General features: G+C 51.2%; 1 protein-coding gene across 1 annotated transcript in view; it reads right to left on the bottom strand.

The window, feature by feature from the left end:
- Positions 1-1,502: 1,502 nt before the first annotated feature.
- Positions 1,503-17,998, bottom strand: part of Stk32c (serine/threonine kinase 32C) — an 88,036-nt gene continuing 71,540 nt past the window's right edge. The window contains exons 4-12 of the mRNA XM_057778045.1: positions 16,001-16,174; positions 15,050-15,087; positions 14,874-14,963; positions 14,340-14,443; positions 13,641-13,757; positions 12,422-12,547; positions 12,199-12,330; positions 3,116-3,183; positions 1,503-2,210 (exon numbers count right to left, since the gene is read on the bottom strand). Of these exons, the coding sequence (XP_057634028.1) occupies positions 2,066-2,210; positions 3,116-3,183; positions 12,199-12,330; positions 12,422-12,547; positions 13,641-13,757; positions 14,340-14,443; positions 14,874-14,963; positions 15,050-15,087; positions 16,001-16,174 (994 nt within the window). The 3' untranslated portion in view covers positions 1,503-2,065. The remainder of the gene's footprint in view (positions 2,211-3,115; positions 3,184-12,198; positions 12,331-12,421; positions 12,548-13,640; positions 13,758-14,339; positions 14,444-14,873; positions 14,964-15,049; positions 15,088-16,000; positions 16,175-17,998) is intronic.

Genomic DNA, 17,998 nt, shown 5'->3' with positions numbered 1-17,998 from the left:
GCAGCCTCTTCTCATGGAGGTGGGTGGGTCTCAAGTTCTTTATCTCAGGCAAGGGATCCCCCTAGAGGCAGGAGTTCTTTCCCACACTGCTTGTCCCTTCTCCCCCCAACAATCCATTCTCAGCAGCAGGAGCATGTCCATGGGAGCTGACTGCACTGTGGACATCCAGGATTGTCATAAAGTTTCTCTGGTCCTAGCAGTAACCCTACTGAAGGCCCAACCTGGCAGCCCTGCCACTGTTTTGGGAGGTCATGTCCTTTGGGCCACATACACATGAGTTGTTGTTGTTGTTTTTTTTTTTTTTTTTTTTGAGACCCAATCTTATTATGTAGCCTTGGCTATCTGTAGACCCGACTGGCCTTGAACTTAGAGATCTGCCTGCCTCCCAAGTGCTGGTATTCAAGGTGTGCACCACCATACCCAGCAGCTTTAGACTTGAACCCTGGGCTTTGGTCGGCTGCTGTGCTCTATGGCAGTGTTTTTCTGCTTCCGCCGGCAAAGACAGGGGTGATCAAGGACTCTCCACCCCTGCCACAATCAAAAAGGAGAGTGCACTCTCACCAAAGTCACCCCTTACACACTTGTACAGACCCCCAGGGTTATTCCCTTGGGTGTGCCTGACCTTGCCAGTTTTTCACTCAGAACCTGGCTACCTGAAGGGGCTGCATGGAAGTGGTAGTGACCTGGGTACTTTGTCCATTTGTGTGCTGTCCATCCGCCTTTGTGTGCCGTGCTGTACTTCTTAGGTGTAAGCCTCACTGGGAGCCCTATGGTTAGTCAATCCCGCTGGGGACTGGGGTGGGGTGGAACCAGAACAGGGCTCGGAGCTGCCTTCTCAGTCCTGGGGCTTTAGCTCTGTTCTCAGCACAGTCAACAATTCAGACACTGTGGTCACTTCACAGCCTGGCTAGGCAGGAGGACAGCATTTACTAGGGTTTATGGGAACCACAGACATAGGTACAGATTCTTTGTATGGTAACCAGGGTGGCAACTGCCCTGAGAGGGCACCGTATGTGACGTGGGATCTCCCAACTGCCCTGAGAGGGCACCGTATGTGACGTGGGATCTCCCAACTGCCCTGAGAGGGCACCGTACGTGACGTGGGATCTCCCAAGTGAACCCACATAGGCCTGGGAAGCCCTGGACTGGAGGGGCAGAACTCATCCTCAGACAGGAGAGGCCAGGACAGTGGCTTATTCAAAGTGCCTCTGTGACCACAGAGCCCTGGGGCAGATGTCATATTTTGGGCTGTGAGCCTCATGCCCAGCCCTGTAGAAGCCATGTTGTCTGGTGCTACTCTGAGGCTCCTCAGCTTTTGACAATTATCGCTTGTCTTGGACCTTGAAATGGCTCTCAGCTGCCCACTTCTGGTTTCTACCAATGCTGGGGTAGCTGCCGCAACCCGGCTGCCCCAGCCCAGTAGATCTCCAGGAAGACTGTAGGCACTGGAGGTCCACAGGCAAAGGACATACAGAACAGGCGACGCAGCAGTTCTTAAGATTGTAATTCTCAGAGGTGAAAACTATACACAAATTGCAGAAATTGCCAGAGCAGTGTGTATCTCTAGAAAACATTCTTTGCCATCCCACTCACTCCCTCCCCTGCAACCCCCGCCCTCAATGACGTAACAGAATCAGCAAGGCCTGTTCCTGTCGCCACAGCCTTGATCTGTGAGCTCAAGGACATTCTGGCCAGGCCACAGCAAAGACTGGCACAAGGCTATATACAGCCAATTCCAAAAGGGTCCAGAAATTCAAGGGCTCCTGCCCCAACGTACCACTCCGGCCGTCTGTAATCTGCCAGCCTACATCAGAGGGGCCCACCCTCATGATGGCTGCGTGACTCCTTCTATGTTGCGAATAACCATGGTCTAGGTACGAAGGGTCCTCCTTGCCCAACCACCACTCTCGATGGGCACCCATGGCTCCCAGCAGTTTCACCATACTGACAGCCTCGCGGGCAGGCTGGGCGGTCAGGCCTTTGCCCCACTGCTGCCTCCTCCTGGCCGTCCTGAGTCTTCAAAGCAGCCTGAGAGAGAACTGCCCTTGGACACGGTCCACTTGGCCTAGCTGCTCCCAGATGAGGGGCAGATGGAGCCACACATGGGCAGGGCTGTGGGCTCTGGCTCACTGTCTGCAGTGGGATCTGTCATATCTGCAGTCTCGGAGCATGGGAGAGGCTCGTTCATGAGTTCCTGGCTCCTCTTCAGCCTGAAGGTGGGGGAGACGACAGCCAAGTGGATCTATGTAGCCCACCAAATGGCACAGCCTCACTAGCATCCCAGGACCCACTGATGTAGAATATATATGGCTTTTCCTAGGACCCATGGGACGTGTCCTTCAGGGATGTGGTGTGGGATGCCAGGAATGCTCCTTGTTGGAAGCCCTGTTCTGGCACATGCTGGGAACACAGGGAGCTGGACAGTAGACATGGATGGTGAGACCACTGGAGGTATGGGAGGCTCAGCCCTCTGCTGCTAGCTGCATGGCAGCTCATCCAGAAGAAGCCGAGGGAGCTCTAGCTTGGGGTCTGTTTCAGTGGGCAGTGCTGGAACAGCTTTTCAAAGAGCAAGGCCAAGCCCACAAGTCATCATGTCCTCTAACCACAGGTTGGGGTCAGTGTCCCCAACCAGACCCACATTGCTTATGCATACTCCCCAGCCTAGCACAGAGCCTCTACCTCTGGGAAGACCCCCCTGCTTCCCAGGCAGGGAGAGTGTTGACCCCTTTCTTAGGCCCCACTATACCAGGCTCTCTTCACTGAGGCAGGTGTTGGCAGTCTGTGACCTATCTTTGCCACTGGTACTAAGGAAAAGCTTTTCTGAATGAGTGACCCAGTGGCAGGTGTGACTGAAGGGGCCGCCAGGAGGTAGCTGGCTCTGGTCTGAGCCAAGTGTGTCCCTGAGATTCTAACCCCTGGATCTGAGTTCACCCAGAATGTCCCCAGGGAGCCCCTGCAGGGGCCTGAGAAGAGGCTGCTCAACTTGACCTTCCATATCCACTGCTGGTCCTTCCCCGAGAGCACGGACCAGGCCTTCCGGGCCATATGGCTGCTGGGACATCTGTGTTGTGTAAGTCCTGTGCTCTACTATGGCCCCTCACATACATACACTCACTTTTCTCTGTTAAAAATCACGAAATCTTGCTGGATGGCATCCAGACAGTCTTGCAGGTAGTCGTTCTCCTGTGGGCAGAAAGACTGTCTCGGTGACTCGTGGTGGACGCTAGGGCCAGTTCCCAAGCTCTGCTCCGACCACCCTCTCCTGAGCTCTGGGAAGGTAACTCCTGGCTTCCAGGGGGCTCTGCTCTTCAGGAACCCGGATCTCCTACCTCTGAGAGCAGACGCACCTAAGACCAGCTGTGGGGGTGGGCATGGCAGGGCAAAGACTCTCCTGTAGTCACTGAACCTGCACCTCGCCCCTGTGTGTGTCCCTTCCCAGAGAATCTGGTAGGGACCCTGAAGGCCAATATTTCTCCCTCAGAACCTCATTTGTGTCTCCCAGCAGCACAGCCAGGTTCAGAGGTGACAGGCTTTCTTTGGGGGGGAGGGGTATACAGCACAGCTAACCGGCACCAGTGAGAACCAGGACAGCAGCTTGGGAGAGGGCTTTAGGGCCATGATTGGGCTGTAAATCAGAACATGAGACTCAAGAGCTGTGTCTCCAAGAGATTTTCTCCCCTGGCTCAGAATCAGTTTCCTGGTGTGGGTTGGGTTTCAAAACACGACGGTTTTTGAAAATCTGGTTATGGGGTTCAAGGGGAGAGTCCATATCATCTTGGAAGAATGCGGAGAAGTGAAAACATATGCCTGGGCGGACTGAAGATTAAAGGCCGAAGGACATACAAGATGGCCATGTTCTCCTACCACAAGGTGGTAAGCAACAAGCTGGGGAGGGGTCCTAGGATAGGAGATATTGCTAGAACCCATCCCCTTGTGTCCATGGTAGGGACGGCGCATCCAAGAAGCTGAAGCCCGGGGGGTGGGGGGAACACTGAGTCAGGAGGAGCCTGTGGTGATAGCCAGCAGAACCTGAGCTGCTGGTGGTCAGAGAGGTCAGAGTTAGCTAGGCAAAGGCAGGAGAAGAGCTGCACACCTGCTTTCTAGATCCAACATCCGTCCTACAATCCTTTACCTGGAAGGGGTTCAGACCCCTAAGGGGGAGGACAGCTAGGTTGCAGCAAATGCATGCTGTGGGGACCAGGTACCTACAGCTGTCTCCACAAAGGGGGTGTCTAGTGCTTAAAAGTCTGCTTAGACTTCAAGCCCTGCTCACGGAGCCCAGTGGCCACAGACCCACCCTTTCTCTGGATGCTGAAGGCAAGACCCCAGTAAGGTTTACGGCATCCATCAGTGCTGGCTTTCCTGCCAACTCGACCTGTGGGAAGCAGCTGTTATGATGAGGGGTGGGGCAGGCATATATAGGTGGAGAATAAAGTGTAAGTTATGCAGATCGGCACATTTGAGGGACCCAGTGTGTAGCATGGTAATAGGAGTTAACAACGCTGTGCTGTCTACTTGAGGTTCCTAAAAGGATAGATTTGGAAATTCAGCCTTTTCCCCAGCTTCACTTTGATGATTATTTACCATTTTTTGCTTGTAATAACGAGCAGTTTGTACACTGCAAGTGTCTATAGCTTTCAGGCCAATGATTCCTAAATAAAACTGTTTGTAAAATAGCTGTTGTAGGGGGCTTGGGCTCAGTATATAACACATTGCAATGCTGGGAAGCAGAAGCAAGCAGGCAGATCTCTGTAAGTTCAAACCCAGCCTGGTCTACAGGACAATCAGGGCAATTACACAGAAAAATCCTGTCTCAAACAAAAAACAGGAAGGAAGGGAGGGAGGGAGGGAGGGAGGGAGGGAGGGAGGGAGGGAGGGAGGGAGGGAAAAAGGGAGGAAGGACGGGAGGGAGGGAGAGAGGGAGAAAGGAAGGAAGGAAGGAAGGAAGGAAGGAAGGAAGGAAGGAAGGAAGGAAGGAAGGAAGGAAGGAAGGAAGGAAGAACAAAACCACATTGCAAAATGCAAGCCTGAGAACTAGAAGTCTGATTCCCAATAGCAACTTAAAAAGATCGGTAGGCTGGAAACAACCTAGATGCCCTCCAATGGAAGAATGGATGAAGAAAGTATGGAATATATACATATTAGAGTACTACTCAGCAGTAAAAAACAATGACTTCTTGAATTTTGCATGCAAATGGATGGAAATAGAAAACACTATCCTGAGTGAGGTAAGCAGACCCAAAAAGAGGAACATGGGATGTACTCACTCATAATTGGTTTCTAGCCAAAAATAAAGGACATTGAGCCTATAATTCGTGATCCTACAGAAGCTAAATAAGAAGGTGAACCCAAAGAAAAACATATAGGCATCCTCCTGAATATTAACCTTCATCAGGTGATGAAAGGAGACAGAGACAGAGACCCACATTGGAGCACCGGACTGAAATCTCAAGGTCCAAATCAGGAGCAGAAGGAGAGAGAGCACGAGCAAGGAACTCAGGACTGCGAGGGGTGCACCCACACACTGAGACAATGGGGATGTTCTATTAGGAACTCACCAAGGCCAGCTGGCCTGGGTCTGAAAAAGCATGGGACAAAACCGGTCTCGCTGAACATAGTGGACAATGAGGACTACTGAGAACTCAAGAACAATGGCAATGGGTTTTTGATCCTACTGCACGTACTGGCTTTGTGGGAGCCTAGGCAGTTTGGATGCTCACCTTACTAGACCTGGATGGAGGTGGGTGGTCCTTGGACTTCCCACAGGGCAGGGAACCCTGATTGCTCTTAGGGCTAACGAGGGAGGAGGACTTCATTGGGGGAGGGGGAGGGAAATGGGAGGTGGTGGCGGGGAGGAGGCAGAAATCTTTAATAAATAAATAAATTTTTAAAAAAATGGTAGGTAGGCATGGTAGCCCATCTGTAAGCCCAGTGCTCGAGAGGTGGAGGCAGGGGATTGCCAGGGCAGGCTGGCTAGCTGGACTAGCTACATCAGTGAGCTCTGGGTTCCTCAAGAAATCATGCCTCGGGAAATAAAGTCAATAGAGCGAAAAAGATACAGGACATCAGATTCTGTCCCCTCCCAGTGCACACATGTGCCCACATACCTGCATACATGTGTGTCCCCTCAGAACATTCACATTAAAAAGCAGATGCTATAACAAATATCCCAGGACCAACCAGTCTACACAATTACCAAGAAGCTTGTCACCCAGGCTGAAGTGACCAAAAACGGCTGCAGTCAGACACATCCATCTTCACCTCTATCTCTCCATTATGGTGTCTCACAGATTTCCCATTCTGTTCATAAGTCATGCTTCAAGAACCAAGGTCCCCTGGGAATAGCCTTCCAGGGTTAAGGATGAGTGGCTATACCTTATACCTTTTCCTGCTGGGAAAGTGGCACAGACCCTGACCTGTTGCTTCACCTGTAGGAGGCAAATGGTTTCTTCATTCCTGTACAATGCCCTCCAGAACTCATCTTGACACCGTGTCAAGGGTAGGCACATAAACCAGATGTTCATGTGACTGTGTGTATCTCTGTGTGTGTGTGTGTGTATCTGTGTGTATCTGTGTGTGTGTCTGTGTCTGTGTGTGTCTGTGTGTGTCTGTGTGTATATCTGTGTGTGTATCTCTGTGTGTGTCTGTGTGTGTGTCTGTGTGTGTCTGTGTATCTGTGTGTGTGTCTGTGTCTGTGTGTGTCTGTGTGTGTGTATCTGTGTGTGTCTGTGTGTGCATCTGTGTGTGTATCTGTGTGTGTATATCTGTGTGTGTCTGTGTGTGTATCTGTGTGTGTGTCTGTGTGTGTATATATGTGTACCTGTGTGTGTGTCTGTGTGTGTATATATGTGTGTGTACCTGTGTGTGTGTCTCTGTGTCTGTGTGTGTGTCTGTGTGTGTATATCTCTGTGTGTGTATCTGTGTGTGTGTCTGTGTGTGTGTCTGTGTGTGTGTGTGTCTGTGTGTGTGTGTGCGCACGTGCACATGCTGGTTGGTCCTTTCCTGTGGCTCTGTTCCCTGTCTTGGGGTCTCCTCTCCTTGTATCTACAGCAGGTACAGACCAATCAGTACTTGGCTGAAGGTTTGAGGGGACTCAGAAGCTCTCCATATCTCTACAGCTCTCTCCTCTGCAGGAGGTATCACACCCCAACCTTTTGCCCCACAACTCTGGCCACCCTGAGAGGGGCCTCCACCCAGCAGAGGAACTGACTTTAGTCACTAACAAACAAGACTCGCTGTGTCTCTCTGCGTACTCTCTGATGGTGAGCAGAGAGAAAGAAAATTCCAGTATGAGAAGGCAAAGGCAGTCACAAGCTCAGGCCCCTCAGGGATGAGGGTCTGAATCGCAATCTTAGACGGGATTCATCCAAGCAAACACTGAGATTAGCAGAGGTGTGTTGTGAGGGTGGGAAGGAACCAAACTGGCACTGAGGCAGCGGTGAAGAATCAAGTATCAGCCGTGGCCTTACCATGCAAGCAGCACCCTAGCAGGGTGGTCCATCCACTAACCACCTCACTGACACATTCCTAGGAAGGCAAGTGCCCAGCGGCCTAAGGAGCCCCTACAAAAACATCTAATAAATGTGTCTCTGAGCTGGGCTGTGGTGGTGCACACATTTTTGGGAGGCAGAGGCAGGGACATCTCTATGTTCAAGGCCAGCCTGGTTTACAAAGTAAGTGCCAGGACAGCCGGGATGGTTACACAGAGAAACTCTGTCTTGAAAAACAAACAAAAAAGTGACTCTGAGTGAGACAAGAGAATTGTGGACTCTGAGTGGCTCCATGAGCCTCTTTCCTACAGACTCTGCTGTAGCTGGCAGTTCTCTCTGTCTCGCCTGGTCCTGCTGGACCAGCTTCTTAAGTATTCCAGGTGCTGTCCTCAGGAGGCCTCCTATGGTGTCTTCCTGTACTGGTTCTACTGGGCCTCTGTGCTGAGTCTCCACATTCAGCTCTTCCCCGGTGGCCTACAGTGGGTTGTTGGAGCCCTCGCCAATACACACAGAGCCGCCAAAACCTAGGTCAGGTGTAGGAGTGTGAAAGCTTGGCTCCTTTAGAACTGCTTCTTGCTTCTTTAGTGGCTCATATATATGCCGGTGAATCCTCAGGTCAGGAAGACATCAGCAAGGCTAGATAAATGCTCAGCGGCAGGACTAGATTCCGGATGTTGACAAAGAGCCTGGGAAATGAAAACCAGGTCCAACCCCTAACACTGTTGCAGACAGATGTGTTGAGGAGCTCCGGCGCTGTGCCCAAACTGCTCAGAATTTGCTAGAAATGTAACAGATTCAGACCAGCGCAATCATCTCAAACAAAAAGAACAAAGCGGGAAGAGTTACAATTTCTGGTTTCAGCACTGACTTCAAAGTGACAGCCACCAAGACAGCACATGCCGGATGAGGACAGATCAATGGGCGAAGAAATTAATCCATAAATAAACCCTGCTATTTATAGTCAGATTGATTTTTGAAAATGGTGCCAAGAAGTTCCATGGGAGAAAAATAGGCCTCTCAACATATCTCTGCAACCATCTGATATCCACAATCAAAAGAATAAAGATGAACCTCCTCCCCCGACACCACACATAAAAATCAGCTCAGAGTAGATCGCAGACATAAATACAAGACCTGGAGCTAGCAACACACAGGCAAAATTCTCAAGACTACAGGTTCGGTGACTCCCCCATACGAAATACAAGCAGTGGATGCTCCCAGCAGTCCAACATCAAAGACTCCAGCTGCAGATGACATGCCCACAAAGAAAAGACAGTCTGGCAAGAGGGGCAAGCATATAGCATCATCCATCTGATAAGCATTTGCATGAAAGAGCAAAGAAATAACTCTTAAAATGAAACAAAACCATAAAGATTTCTGCGTTGGATACTGCTCTGTAAACAGCTTCCACATTGCCACTCCTATTCTTTCAGCCAGAAAAAAAAAAAAAAGTTGATGTGTTGGAGATCAGAGGCTTTTCTTGGACCTGTCAGAGCTGAAGACAGGGGGTCACGGTGCCCCCAAATCTACAGAGGACAACAGAATCCCTGGAGCTGACACTAGTGGATCAAGAGCTGTAGGAGCAATTTGTGGAGGACCCCCGAGGCTGTATTCCTAGGGTACCACTCACCCATTCCTTTGTGGACTTCATTCCAGGAAGCCAAGAAGTATTCATGGAGGACCCAGTAAGGTTCCCCACTTAGAAGAAGAGGAAAGAACTGCCAGGTGAAACACACCCAGAGTCTCCCCTGTAGAAGTAGAAATTGGTTGTCCAAGGGAAAATCCACTGTAGTGGGGAGGGGAGCTTTCTGAGAGCAAACTCTGCTAGCCTTGGCATCACCTGAGGGGAGGGAATGAGCCGGGAAATGTTGGTGAGGGTGCGCACGTTAATACAGACTACAGACTCTCCCCACCCGACTTCTGCACTGAGCGAGTGGCAGGGCATAGCACATGGTGAACAGTCCTGACAAGAAGGGACTTCCCACTTGGATGAAGTCATGTTGTCTGAAGGTAAACTTTAATTGGCTAATGGCATATTGCAAATTCTACTACAACCACTGGAAATACTTTTACATTGATTTATGTGTATGCACACACAAACGCATGCATCATGGTGCGGGTATGAAGGTCAGAGGACAACCTTCAGAAATCAGTTCTCTCCCTCCACCATGTGGGCTTCAGGAATCAACCTCAGGCTATCGGGCCTGTCAGCAAGCACTGCTCCCCACTGAGCCATCTCGCCAGCCCTCCTAAAACTATATTGGAAGAAGCGTAATTGGTGAGCTGAGGGAGAAGATGGGGGAAGATCATATCATGCTTCATGAAAATCAGACAAGGCGAAGCCGGGTAGGAAAGAACAAACACGGGAAGCAGACTGGCCACCAACACAGTAGCCAGGAATCCCAGGATGTCAACATGAGAGGTGCAAATACAACAGTGAAAGACAGACTGGGCACAGTGGACTTTGAAAGATAATCCAGCTTAAAAAGGACAGAGAGGGGCAGCTCTCCCATAAGATACATGGTAAGTACAAAAGATACTCATTAGTCAGTGAAATGCAAATAAAAAGCAGCCATGGGAGCTGGGAGTGTAGCTCAGTTAGAGCACATAGCATGCACAGAACATTGTGGGGTACGGCAGGGCACGCCCCTAGTCCCAGCACTTGAGTGGTAGAAGCAGGAGATCAGAAATTCAAGGTCATTCTTGACAAGAAAGTGGGTTTAGGACCAGCCTTGGTTACAAGAGACCCTGTCTCAAAAAAGCAACCAGAAATCCAACAGAGAATGCAAGCAAAATACTCCATCAAACCAAACAACAACTACAAAAAAAAAAAAACCTAGCTTAAAAACAAAAACAAAATCTTCACTGCTTCATACTCAGTGTGGTGGTTGCAACTGAAGCTACACACTGAATATTTAGAAGCACTGACAAGGACACGAAGCATTAGAGCATCATACGTGGCCAGTGCGGGCATAGCATGGTGCAGCTACAGAACAAGCCATGGTGGGTTTCTGAGAACCGAGGCACAGAGGTGGCACGTAAGCCAGATGTCACACTAAGGTCCCTCCCAAGGGAAACGAGAGCACACCCCCATTGGGACCTACACACAAATTTGCAGCAGTGTTACGATGAGTCAAGAGCAGAAGTGGCCCAAAGCCCAGTCAGGTGGCAAATGGCCGAGGGAAATGTGATATAGTCGTGAATAAAATACTAAACAGAGGGGATGTTTCTCACAATCAGAAAAATGGAGGTGCTGGCCTTTAGGACAGTGTGGGTGAGTCTTGAAAACACTGTGTTGAGTGCAATAAGTGTGCAGGACCACACACTATGATTCCATCTAGGTGAACTGTCAGAGCAGGGACATCTACAGGGACAGAGGCGGCTGCCATGCCTGCAGGGGAAGCTTGGAGAAGAGCTGCTGATAAGAAGGGGCTGTGGGAGAGCTCTCCACTCAGATTGTAGCGGCAGGTGTGCTGGAAGCCAGCGATGCTGGACTCCGTGTGTGTGTGTGTGTGTGTGTGTGTGTGTGTGTTGTATGCTATGTGCCTGTAAGAAAATAAAGGTATTCATTAAAGTGCCTCAGTCTCAAGGTTCTCAATTTTCCATAAGAATGCTGGACGTTTTCCCAGTGTTAGCCAACTTTCAGAACACTTCCCACCCTCCATCAAAAGCCCACCAATTGCTGCAGGATGGTGCCGAGGTCCGCCCAGTGTGGGCGTCTACCCATTCATAGCCTCCAGAAGTCAGCACAGCAGTTAGTGTCTGTATACTCTCCACATCTGGATTCTCACACTAGTCCCCCACTCCAACACAGAGCCAGTTTCGATTCCCCGAAGCCTTGGGTCTAAGCACCCCAGCCAGAACTTCTGCCATCCCTACTTCTGGCACCTGGCCTAGGAGCCATCAGACTGAAACAAAACACACGGACACTGGGGTGCCATTGGCAGTTGGAGGAGAGAGAGAACAGGAGCCCTTCCTACCTATCTGGTTCTGAAAAATCAGGGCATCAAGGGGATGACCCCAGCCCTGTATCCCACACCCACTCAGGAACAACCCAGAGCCCATCAGATCTGGGAGGTTATTCGCCCAAGTATAGGGCAAACACTGACCATTGATCCTACCACTCGGACCAGCACATGACGGTTGCTCTTGCCAGATGCACCCTGGCATCAGGAACAAGACTGTGACTCCCCCCTCAAATGTTCAGGATCTAAACCCTAGAACCTGTGGATGTGGCTTTATGTGGGATGCTCGGATTGGCAGCTACCCCAGAGCCAGAGAGGCGGGGAAGAACTGTCTTCTTGGAGCCTTCAGAGAGCTGAGCTTTGACAACATTTTGATTTTGGACACTAGTACCTCTGAGCACTGATGCACCAGGACACCAGTCACCTGAGCACTAATGCCCCTGGGCATAGCATCAGGGGCTCTTTGCTCTCAGTGTGTGCCCGCCACTGGTCATTTGGTCCTCCAGTCGATTGATGTCCAGAAGAAGCAAGCAGCTGAGGGCAGCTGTGTGGAAAGGCCAGGTATGACCAGGGATGCTGGTAAGGATAGGGGAAAAGTCCTAGGCTTCCTTGGGACTTTAGGAGACTATATCTGGACTAGAGAGCACACGCTCTGCCCAGAGGCCATGCTAGAGTACTGTGAAGTGACCTTGCACACCACACGCAGGGGTGGGGAAGACCCGCAGCCTGAACCCAGCACTCACCGACTGCGAGCTGTCCCTGCTGCTGTCCCGTGACTTGTTCTTAGCCAACCGCTTTTTCTTCTTGTGCAGGGGCCTCGACTCCAGAATCATCTCTTCCAGCTCAAAGGTGGGGTCACAGTGCAGGCGGCCTTTCTGTGTAGAGACAGGGTACTGAGCCCAGCCTGCAGGTGCCACCCCACCCCACCAGCCTGGGCTTGCCTGTCCCAGCACACGGACTTCTTACATTGGGCACAAAGCCCGGCTCCACCTTCTTCTCACTCAGGTCATCCCAGAGCACATGGGCCAGCGATGGTGCTGTCTGCATGTCTTGGAGACTGGAAAACCGGTGCTCAGGGTTCACGGTGAGGAGCTGCAAGGAGCCCCCCTCTTAGACGCGTCCCACAGAAGAATGGCCACCTGCCCCAGGTTGAAGCAACCCTTGAAGATGTCCACGGGTCTGAGGCATTGGAACCTCAGGATCACAAGTGGCACCAGAGGAAAGGTGGCATCAAGTAATATGACCCAAGGGATTCTGTGATCCCAGCGCCCTGACAGAGGACCTGCAAGGATGTCCTACCAATATTTGCCAGCAGGTGGCAGTGGTAGCCTGGTTAATGTTCTCTGATACTCGCATGTGGGCCCAAGCCTCTTATTACCGCATAGAGCCTCAGGGCTCCAGAAACCTAGGCATCCTCACTGGGTCAGGACATCAAGTCGGTAGGGCTAGGTACCTCCAGTTCAGGTCTTGTATATAATAATCATTTCTCACACCTGTCCTGACTACAGGCTCTGCTATCTGGATCCACCCCTTGGGATGCTCCGATCAACAACACATTTAGAGAAAAGTTCATCATGTGATAAGCAACCCGTAGTCCAGTCCCAGGACATATGGTGTCCCTGCATCCCTGATAGCTGTATCCTCCATCCTCCTTCCAGCAGTTATAGGCAGAATTTGGCTGTGAGACAGGGAGGGGGAGGTTGGCTTTCTTCTTTGCTCCCTGGGAGTGGTGACCCAAGGCCTTGTATGCCTTTCGGGGTAGGGGCAGGGGCACAGGAGACAAGAGCACAGTTTGAGGCATGTGCCAGCTTGGTACCCTCTCCCTCCTAAAGGTGTAATGCAGAAGGCTTGATGCCTGAATTCTTTGCCTGGGTCTGTGTATCTTGTGAAGTGGGTGATGGTGACGTCCTAACGCATGGGTTCCTGACAGGATTACAGATAGGGCTATGCTATTATTTAAGCCACCATGAGGGAGCAGTCAGGTTGTCTGTGAGATGCTTCTGCAGAACTAGAAACCCACTTTGCTGAGCCAGACAGGGCATCAGAGTGGTTGTCCAGGAAAGGTTATGGCTGGCTAGGGAAGGGGTCTGTGCCCATGGCAAGATGGGGTACCTCTCTGAGATGCTGACAGAGTGCAGAAGGGATAGGACTCTGCCGGGGGAGGGGGATGAGGAAGGAGGCTCACCTTCCGTAGCAGGGCAACCATCTCCTTGGACCAGGTGGGCACATACTGAACACTCACGGTGCTGAACAGCTGGACGAGCGACTCCACGGCGTTGTTTGAATGGATGTCATAGGGCCTCTGTGGGCAGGGATGTACTTTACCAGGTGCCCCTCCCCGCCCCTGCACCCTAGCACAAGTGCAAACACCCTGGGAGCCCATCTGCACTCCCTGGTACAGGACCAGCTCTGAAAACAACAGCTACTTGATCCAGAGCCCAGGATCCAGCTTGCACCAGGACTGAATCGGGTACCACAGCCTAGAAACTCATCTGTCAAGAATATGTGCTCCCTACCACCACCAAGACCAAAGGCTTGGGTGGGTCAGTCCCAAAGGATGGGAGGTCCTGTGTTCATCAGACTGGGGTTCCATGGAATGGTGGGGGTACCCCAAGAGAGGATACAGAGGGCAATATGAGGCCTAAGCAGATCAGTATCTCTGTTCTTAGAGAGAGAAAACAAAAAGCAAAGTTCCTTCCAGGGACCTGCTGGACACATGTCCTGTCCATCACTGGCCATTCAAGGAGACTCACTTGCTCGGGCATCTATCACACTTTGCTAAAAGCCTGCATCCTCCGAGGTTTGGGTGTACCATCCTCCCTCCCTGGCTCTCAGCCAGTCTTGGGCAAGGAAGTGGCTAGCGTAGGGTCACAAGTCTCCATACCCATCCACGTAGCAGCTCATAAGCCATCACCCCCACCGACCACCAGTCCACCTCGAAGGAGTAGCCGGTCCCACCATTGACAAAGGAGTGGAAGATCTCTGGAGCTTTCCAACAGAGAGAAGAAAGAGTTGAGCTGTGGGGCTAGAGGGGCTAATAACCAGGCAGCTCGCAGCCAGGCCTGGAAAGAAGGCTGCACCAGTTCTAAAAGAGAACCTACCCACCATGATTCTGTACTGTTCCACCTGCACGGAGAAGCACCCTCCTGGAGCAGCCCCACAGTAGCTAAAACACTGTGCATAGCTAGACCATTTGGTTCAAACCCAGCTCCTCTGTTCTAGGGAGTGTGCAGGGATGGAGGGGGCCATCTCATATTTCCATCCCATGACTTTCTTCTACACCCACAGAGTTTTCTACACATATCTAATTGATCATATAAAAAAAGCCTTTCCTGCTTATCCTCTTATGACTTTATGTCTGACCGAGGCAGGGGCATGGCCCTACATGGCCAGGTGTCACCTGAGGCCTTGGGCTTACCCATATACGGTTTGGTCCCAGCTAAAGCTGTTGCCCTCTCACCATCCTTTATGATGGTGGCGATGTTGAAGTCGGTCAGGTGTGCATGTCCTGTGAAGAGAGGACAGACACGGTTGTCCAGGTCCTGGGCCGGGTGCCCACACTCCTTGTGGTGTCTCAGAGCTCCACACACCTACCTTGCTCATCCAGGAGAATGTTGTCAGGCTTGACATCTCTAGGAGGACAGAGGGTGGCAAGAGAATTAGCTGGAACCTACGCCATTCCCGCTCTGACATCTCTGACAGTCAGGGGCTCTCCAGACACTCCACCACAGGCAGAGGCTGGAAGGCATGACTTGGTATTTAGGAAGAATCCTAACATAGGACCGGGTGTGAGGTGTGGAGGTCACCCTCCACACTATTCAGAGGGCACCAAGGCCACCCAGAAGCAAGTGACAAGGAAGCCACCAGCAATCCATGTTCTGAGTTGTGGTGGCCAGAAAGCATCTAGGACTGCACGGAAGGGCACATACAACTGAAATGCTGTCCTCTCTCACGGGACATTGCCAAGGACTGCGGTAGTCCTGCAAGGCCATGTTCCCTCCCCAGAGCGCCGGGACTGCACGGATGTGAACTTGTGTACATGTCTCCCATAGCTCGGTTTTGGTCTCTCCCCTTGACTTCCAGGCACACAACTAGTACCAGTAACGATCGCACACCCAAATTATGGTCAGATGACAGAACCCCCAGGGCAGAGAGGCAGAAATCAGGTTCCTGTGACTAATAGCACACCTTGGTTTCCACTGAGGCTGCAGGATTTCAGCCTAATTTCTGCTCCCTAGGGAATTCTACCTGCTTGCTAATTAGACATTTCCCAATCCCATCTGCTTTGCAAGACCACCACAACCCGTGTGAAGTCCCATGTGGTCGCGGGACAAATAAGAGTCACCTGGATGTGCCCAGGTCCTGTGATCCACCCATGAGGACTAAGTCCTCTGTGTCGAGTCTCAAACTGGGTTATTTGGACAGGGTTGAGGAACAGGTATTTGTGGGGAGGATGGGATGTGGAGCCAGACCAGATTCTGCTAGACCAGGAATATCATCCCCTTAGGTGGTGTGATCCAAGGTTATTGCCAATCATTTACACACCTGTGGATGATGTGCTGGCTACGCAGGTAGTCCAGGGCCAGGGCCATCTCACAGATGTACAGCCTCACGGTGTCCTCTGAGAACTGGACGTTCTGCTGTAGGTGGTAGCGCAGGTCTCCACCCAGAAGCAGGTCCACCACCATGAACATGTCCTCCTCATCCTGGAAGGAATACCTGTGGGCATCAAGGGAAGACTTGGCATATGAATGACTGGGGAGCCAGAGCAACGGCTCCTGCCTCACCTGGTCCTTCCTCCTTCCAATCTGATCTCCATCCTGCCTAAGGCCGCGACTACATCCTTGCTCATAGCTGCACCAAGACACCAGGGAAAACAGAGCAGTCATGCCCCTGAGAGAGGTTTGGCTGTGGGGCAGGGATACCCATGAGTGACAACTGGCGAACAGAAACAGTGAAGATTCCTGGACTGTTTCAGGTTTCCCTGGTTTCTTCTGTGAGAATAAACAAAACAAGACAAAAGCACTGGCTGGTAAAAGAACATGAGACAGAACCAGTGAAATGCTTAGTACAGAGCTGGGCAAGAAATTGGTGCTTAATGACCAGAAGTCATGGTGGTGATGGTGGTGGTAATGGTGGTGACAGCAATGGTCATGATGGTACTGGTGGTGATGACAGTGCTGGTGGTGCTGGTAAAAGTGATGGTTATGGTAATGGTGATGATTTCAGTGGTGGTGGAGATAGTGTTGTTGATCGTGGTAGTGGTAACTGTGATGGTAATGGTTGTGATATTGATGGCGATGGTTGCAATGGTGGTGGTGATCATGAGAGTTGATTGGTAGTGGTGATGGTGTTGGTGACAGCAGTGGTGGTAGTGGTACTGAAGACAGTTGTAATGATAGCGATGCTGGTGGTAGCAGTGGTGATGCTGATGTTGGTGATAATGAAAAGATGGTAGCGGTAGCAGAGCAATGCTTTAAGGATGTCCTTCTACTCAGTAGTATCTTTTGTGAGCTCTCGGTGGTAACTCTAATTTTTACACAACTGACTCAGAAGAAAGTTACAGAGAATTCACTCTCATGTATGTCCCACTCCCTGCCCTCCATACCCACCCTCTCGCATCCTCAGTGGAAGGTGGCCTGGAGAAGGTGGCCCAGGCAGGAGTCCAAGGAAGGGGTCAGGAAGAGGGTCAAGGAGCAAAGAGAGCTGGGATGTCATAGTGGTCCCATGCACACAGCCCTAGTTGGCAGGTGACATCTCTCAGAGAGATGCAGTATGGAAATCTATAATGTAATATAGATTCTGAACTCCTGGCTTGTGGCCCAAGTCACACCAACACCCATTCAGCTGTGCACAGCAGCACTGGGCACCTCCTGCTTCACAGACGAGGAGACTAACAACAAAGAGACCGGGTGTGCTGTCTACAGCATGGTAGAGGACTCAATCCAGAACCCATGTACCTGACCATTAGGCACACTGTCTTTTAGAAAGCCTGGGGAGGTTGGCTTGCTAAGGTTCCAAACAGGAAAATCTTGGTCTTCCTCTTTTCCAAGACATCTCAGTGCCAACACTGTGTGGCTCCCACCTGACAGCGATTCCCCTCCTTTCTCCTGGTCCATCCTTTTGCTTGGGCCTGAGCTCCTGAGCTACAGCATGACAGGATCAGGTTGGAGGGGTACTTCTCACTGAGACCTCCTCCCCACTTTAGAACGGTGCTCAGCGTGCTGACAACCAGATGGAATGTGCACCACAGAAAATCTCTCTGAATCTATCACTCTCCAGCCTGCCTGGAAGACAACAACACAGCACACTAGAGCGTCTGAGTAGGAAAGAAGCCACTGAGTCATGCCGTGTCGCCTCTGGGAAATGACCACTGTCCCCTTTGAAGTTTCTTGACCTACTGTAGCAAAAATAAAACAGCAGATTGCAGTTGGGGGGATGGTTCTGTGCTCGCCAGCAAGTCTTGGGTTCACTGTCAAACAGAACACACTTGCTTTCCAGGACCCCAGACAGCAGTTAGCTGCTTCTTCCTGAAGCTCTGCT

This window comes from Chionomys nivalis, chromosome 8, assembly GCF_950005125.1.
Source record: "Chionomys nivalis chromosome 8, mChiNiv1.1, whole genome shotgun sequence".
Taxonomy (NCBI): Eukaryota; Metazoa; Chordata; class Mammalia; order Rodentia; family Cricetidae; genus Chionomys; species Chionomys nivalis.
This window is presented reverse-complemented; position numbering and strand designations above follow the sequence as displayed.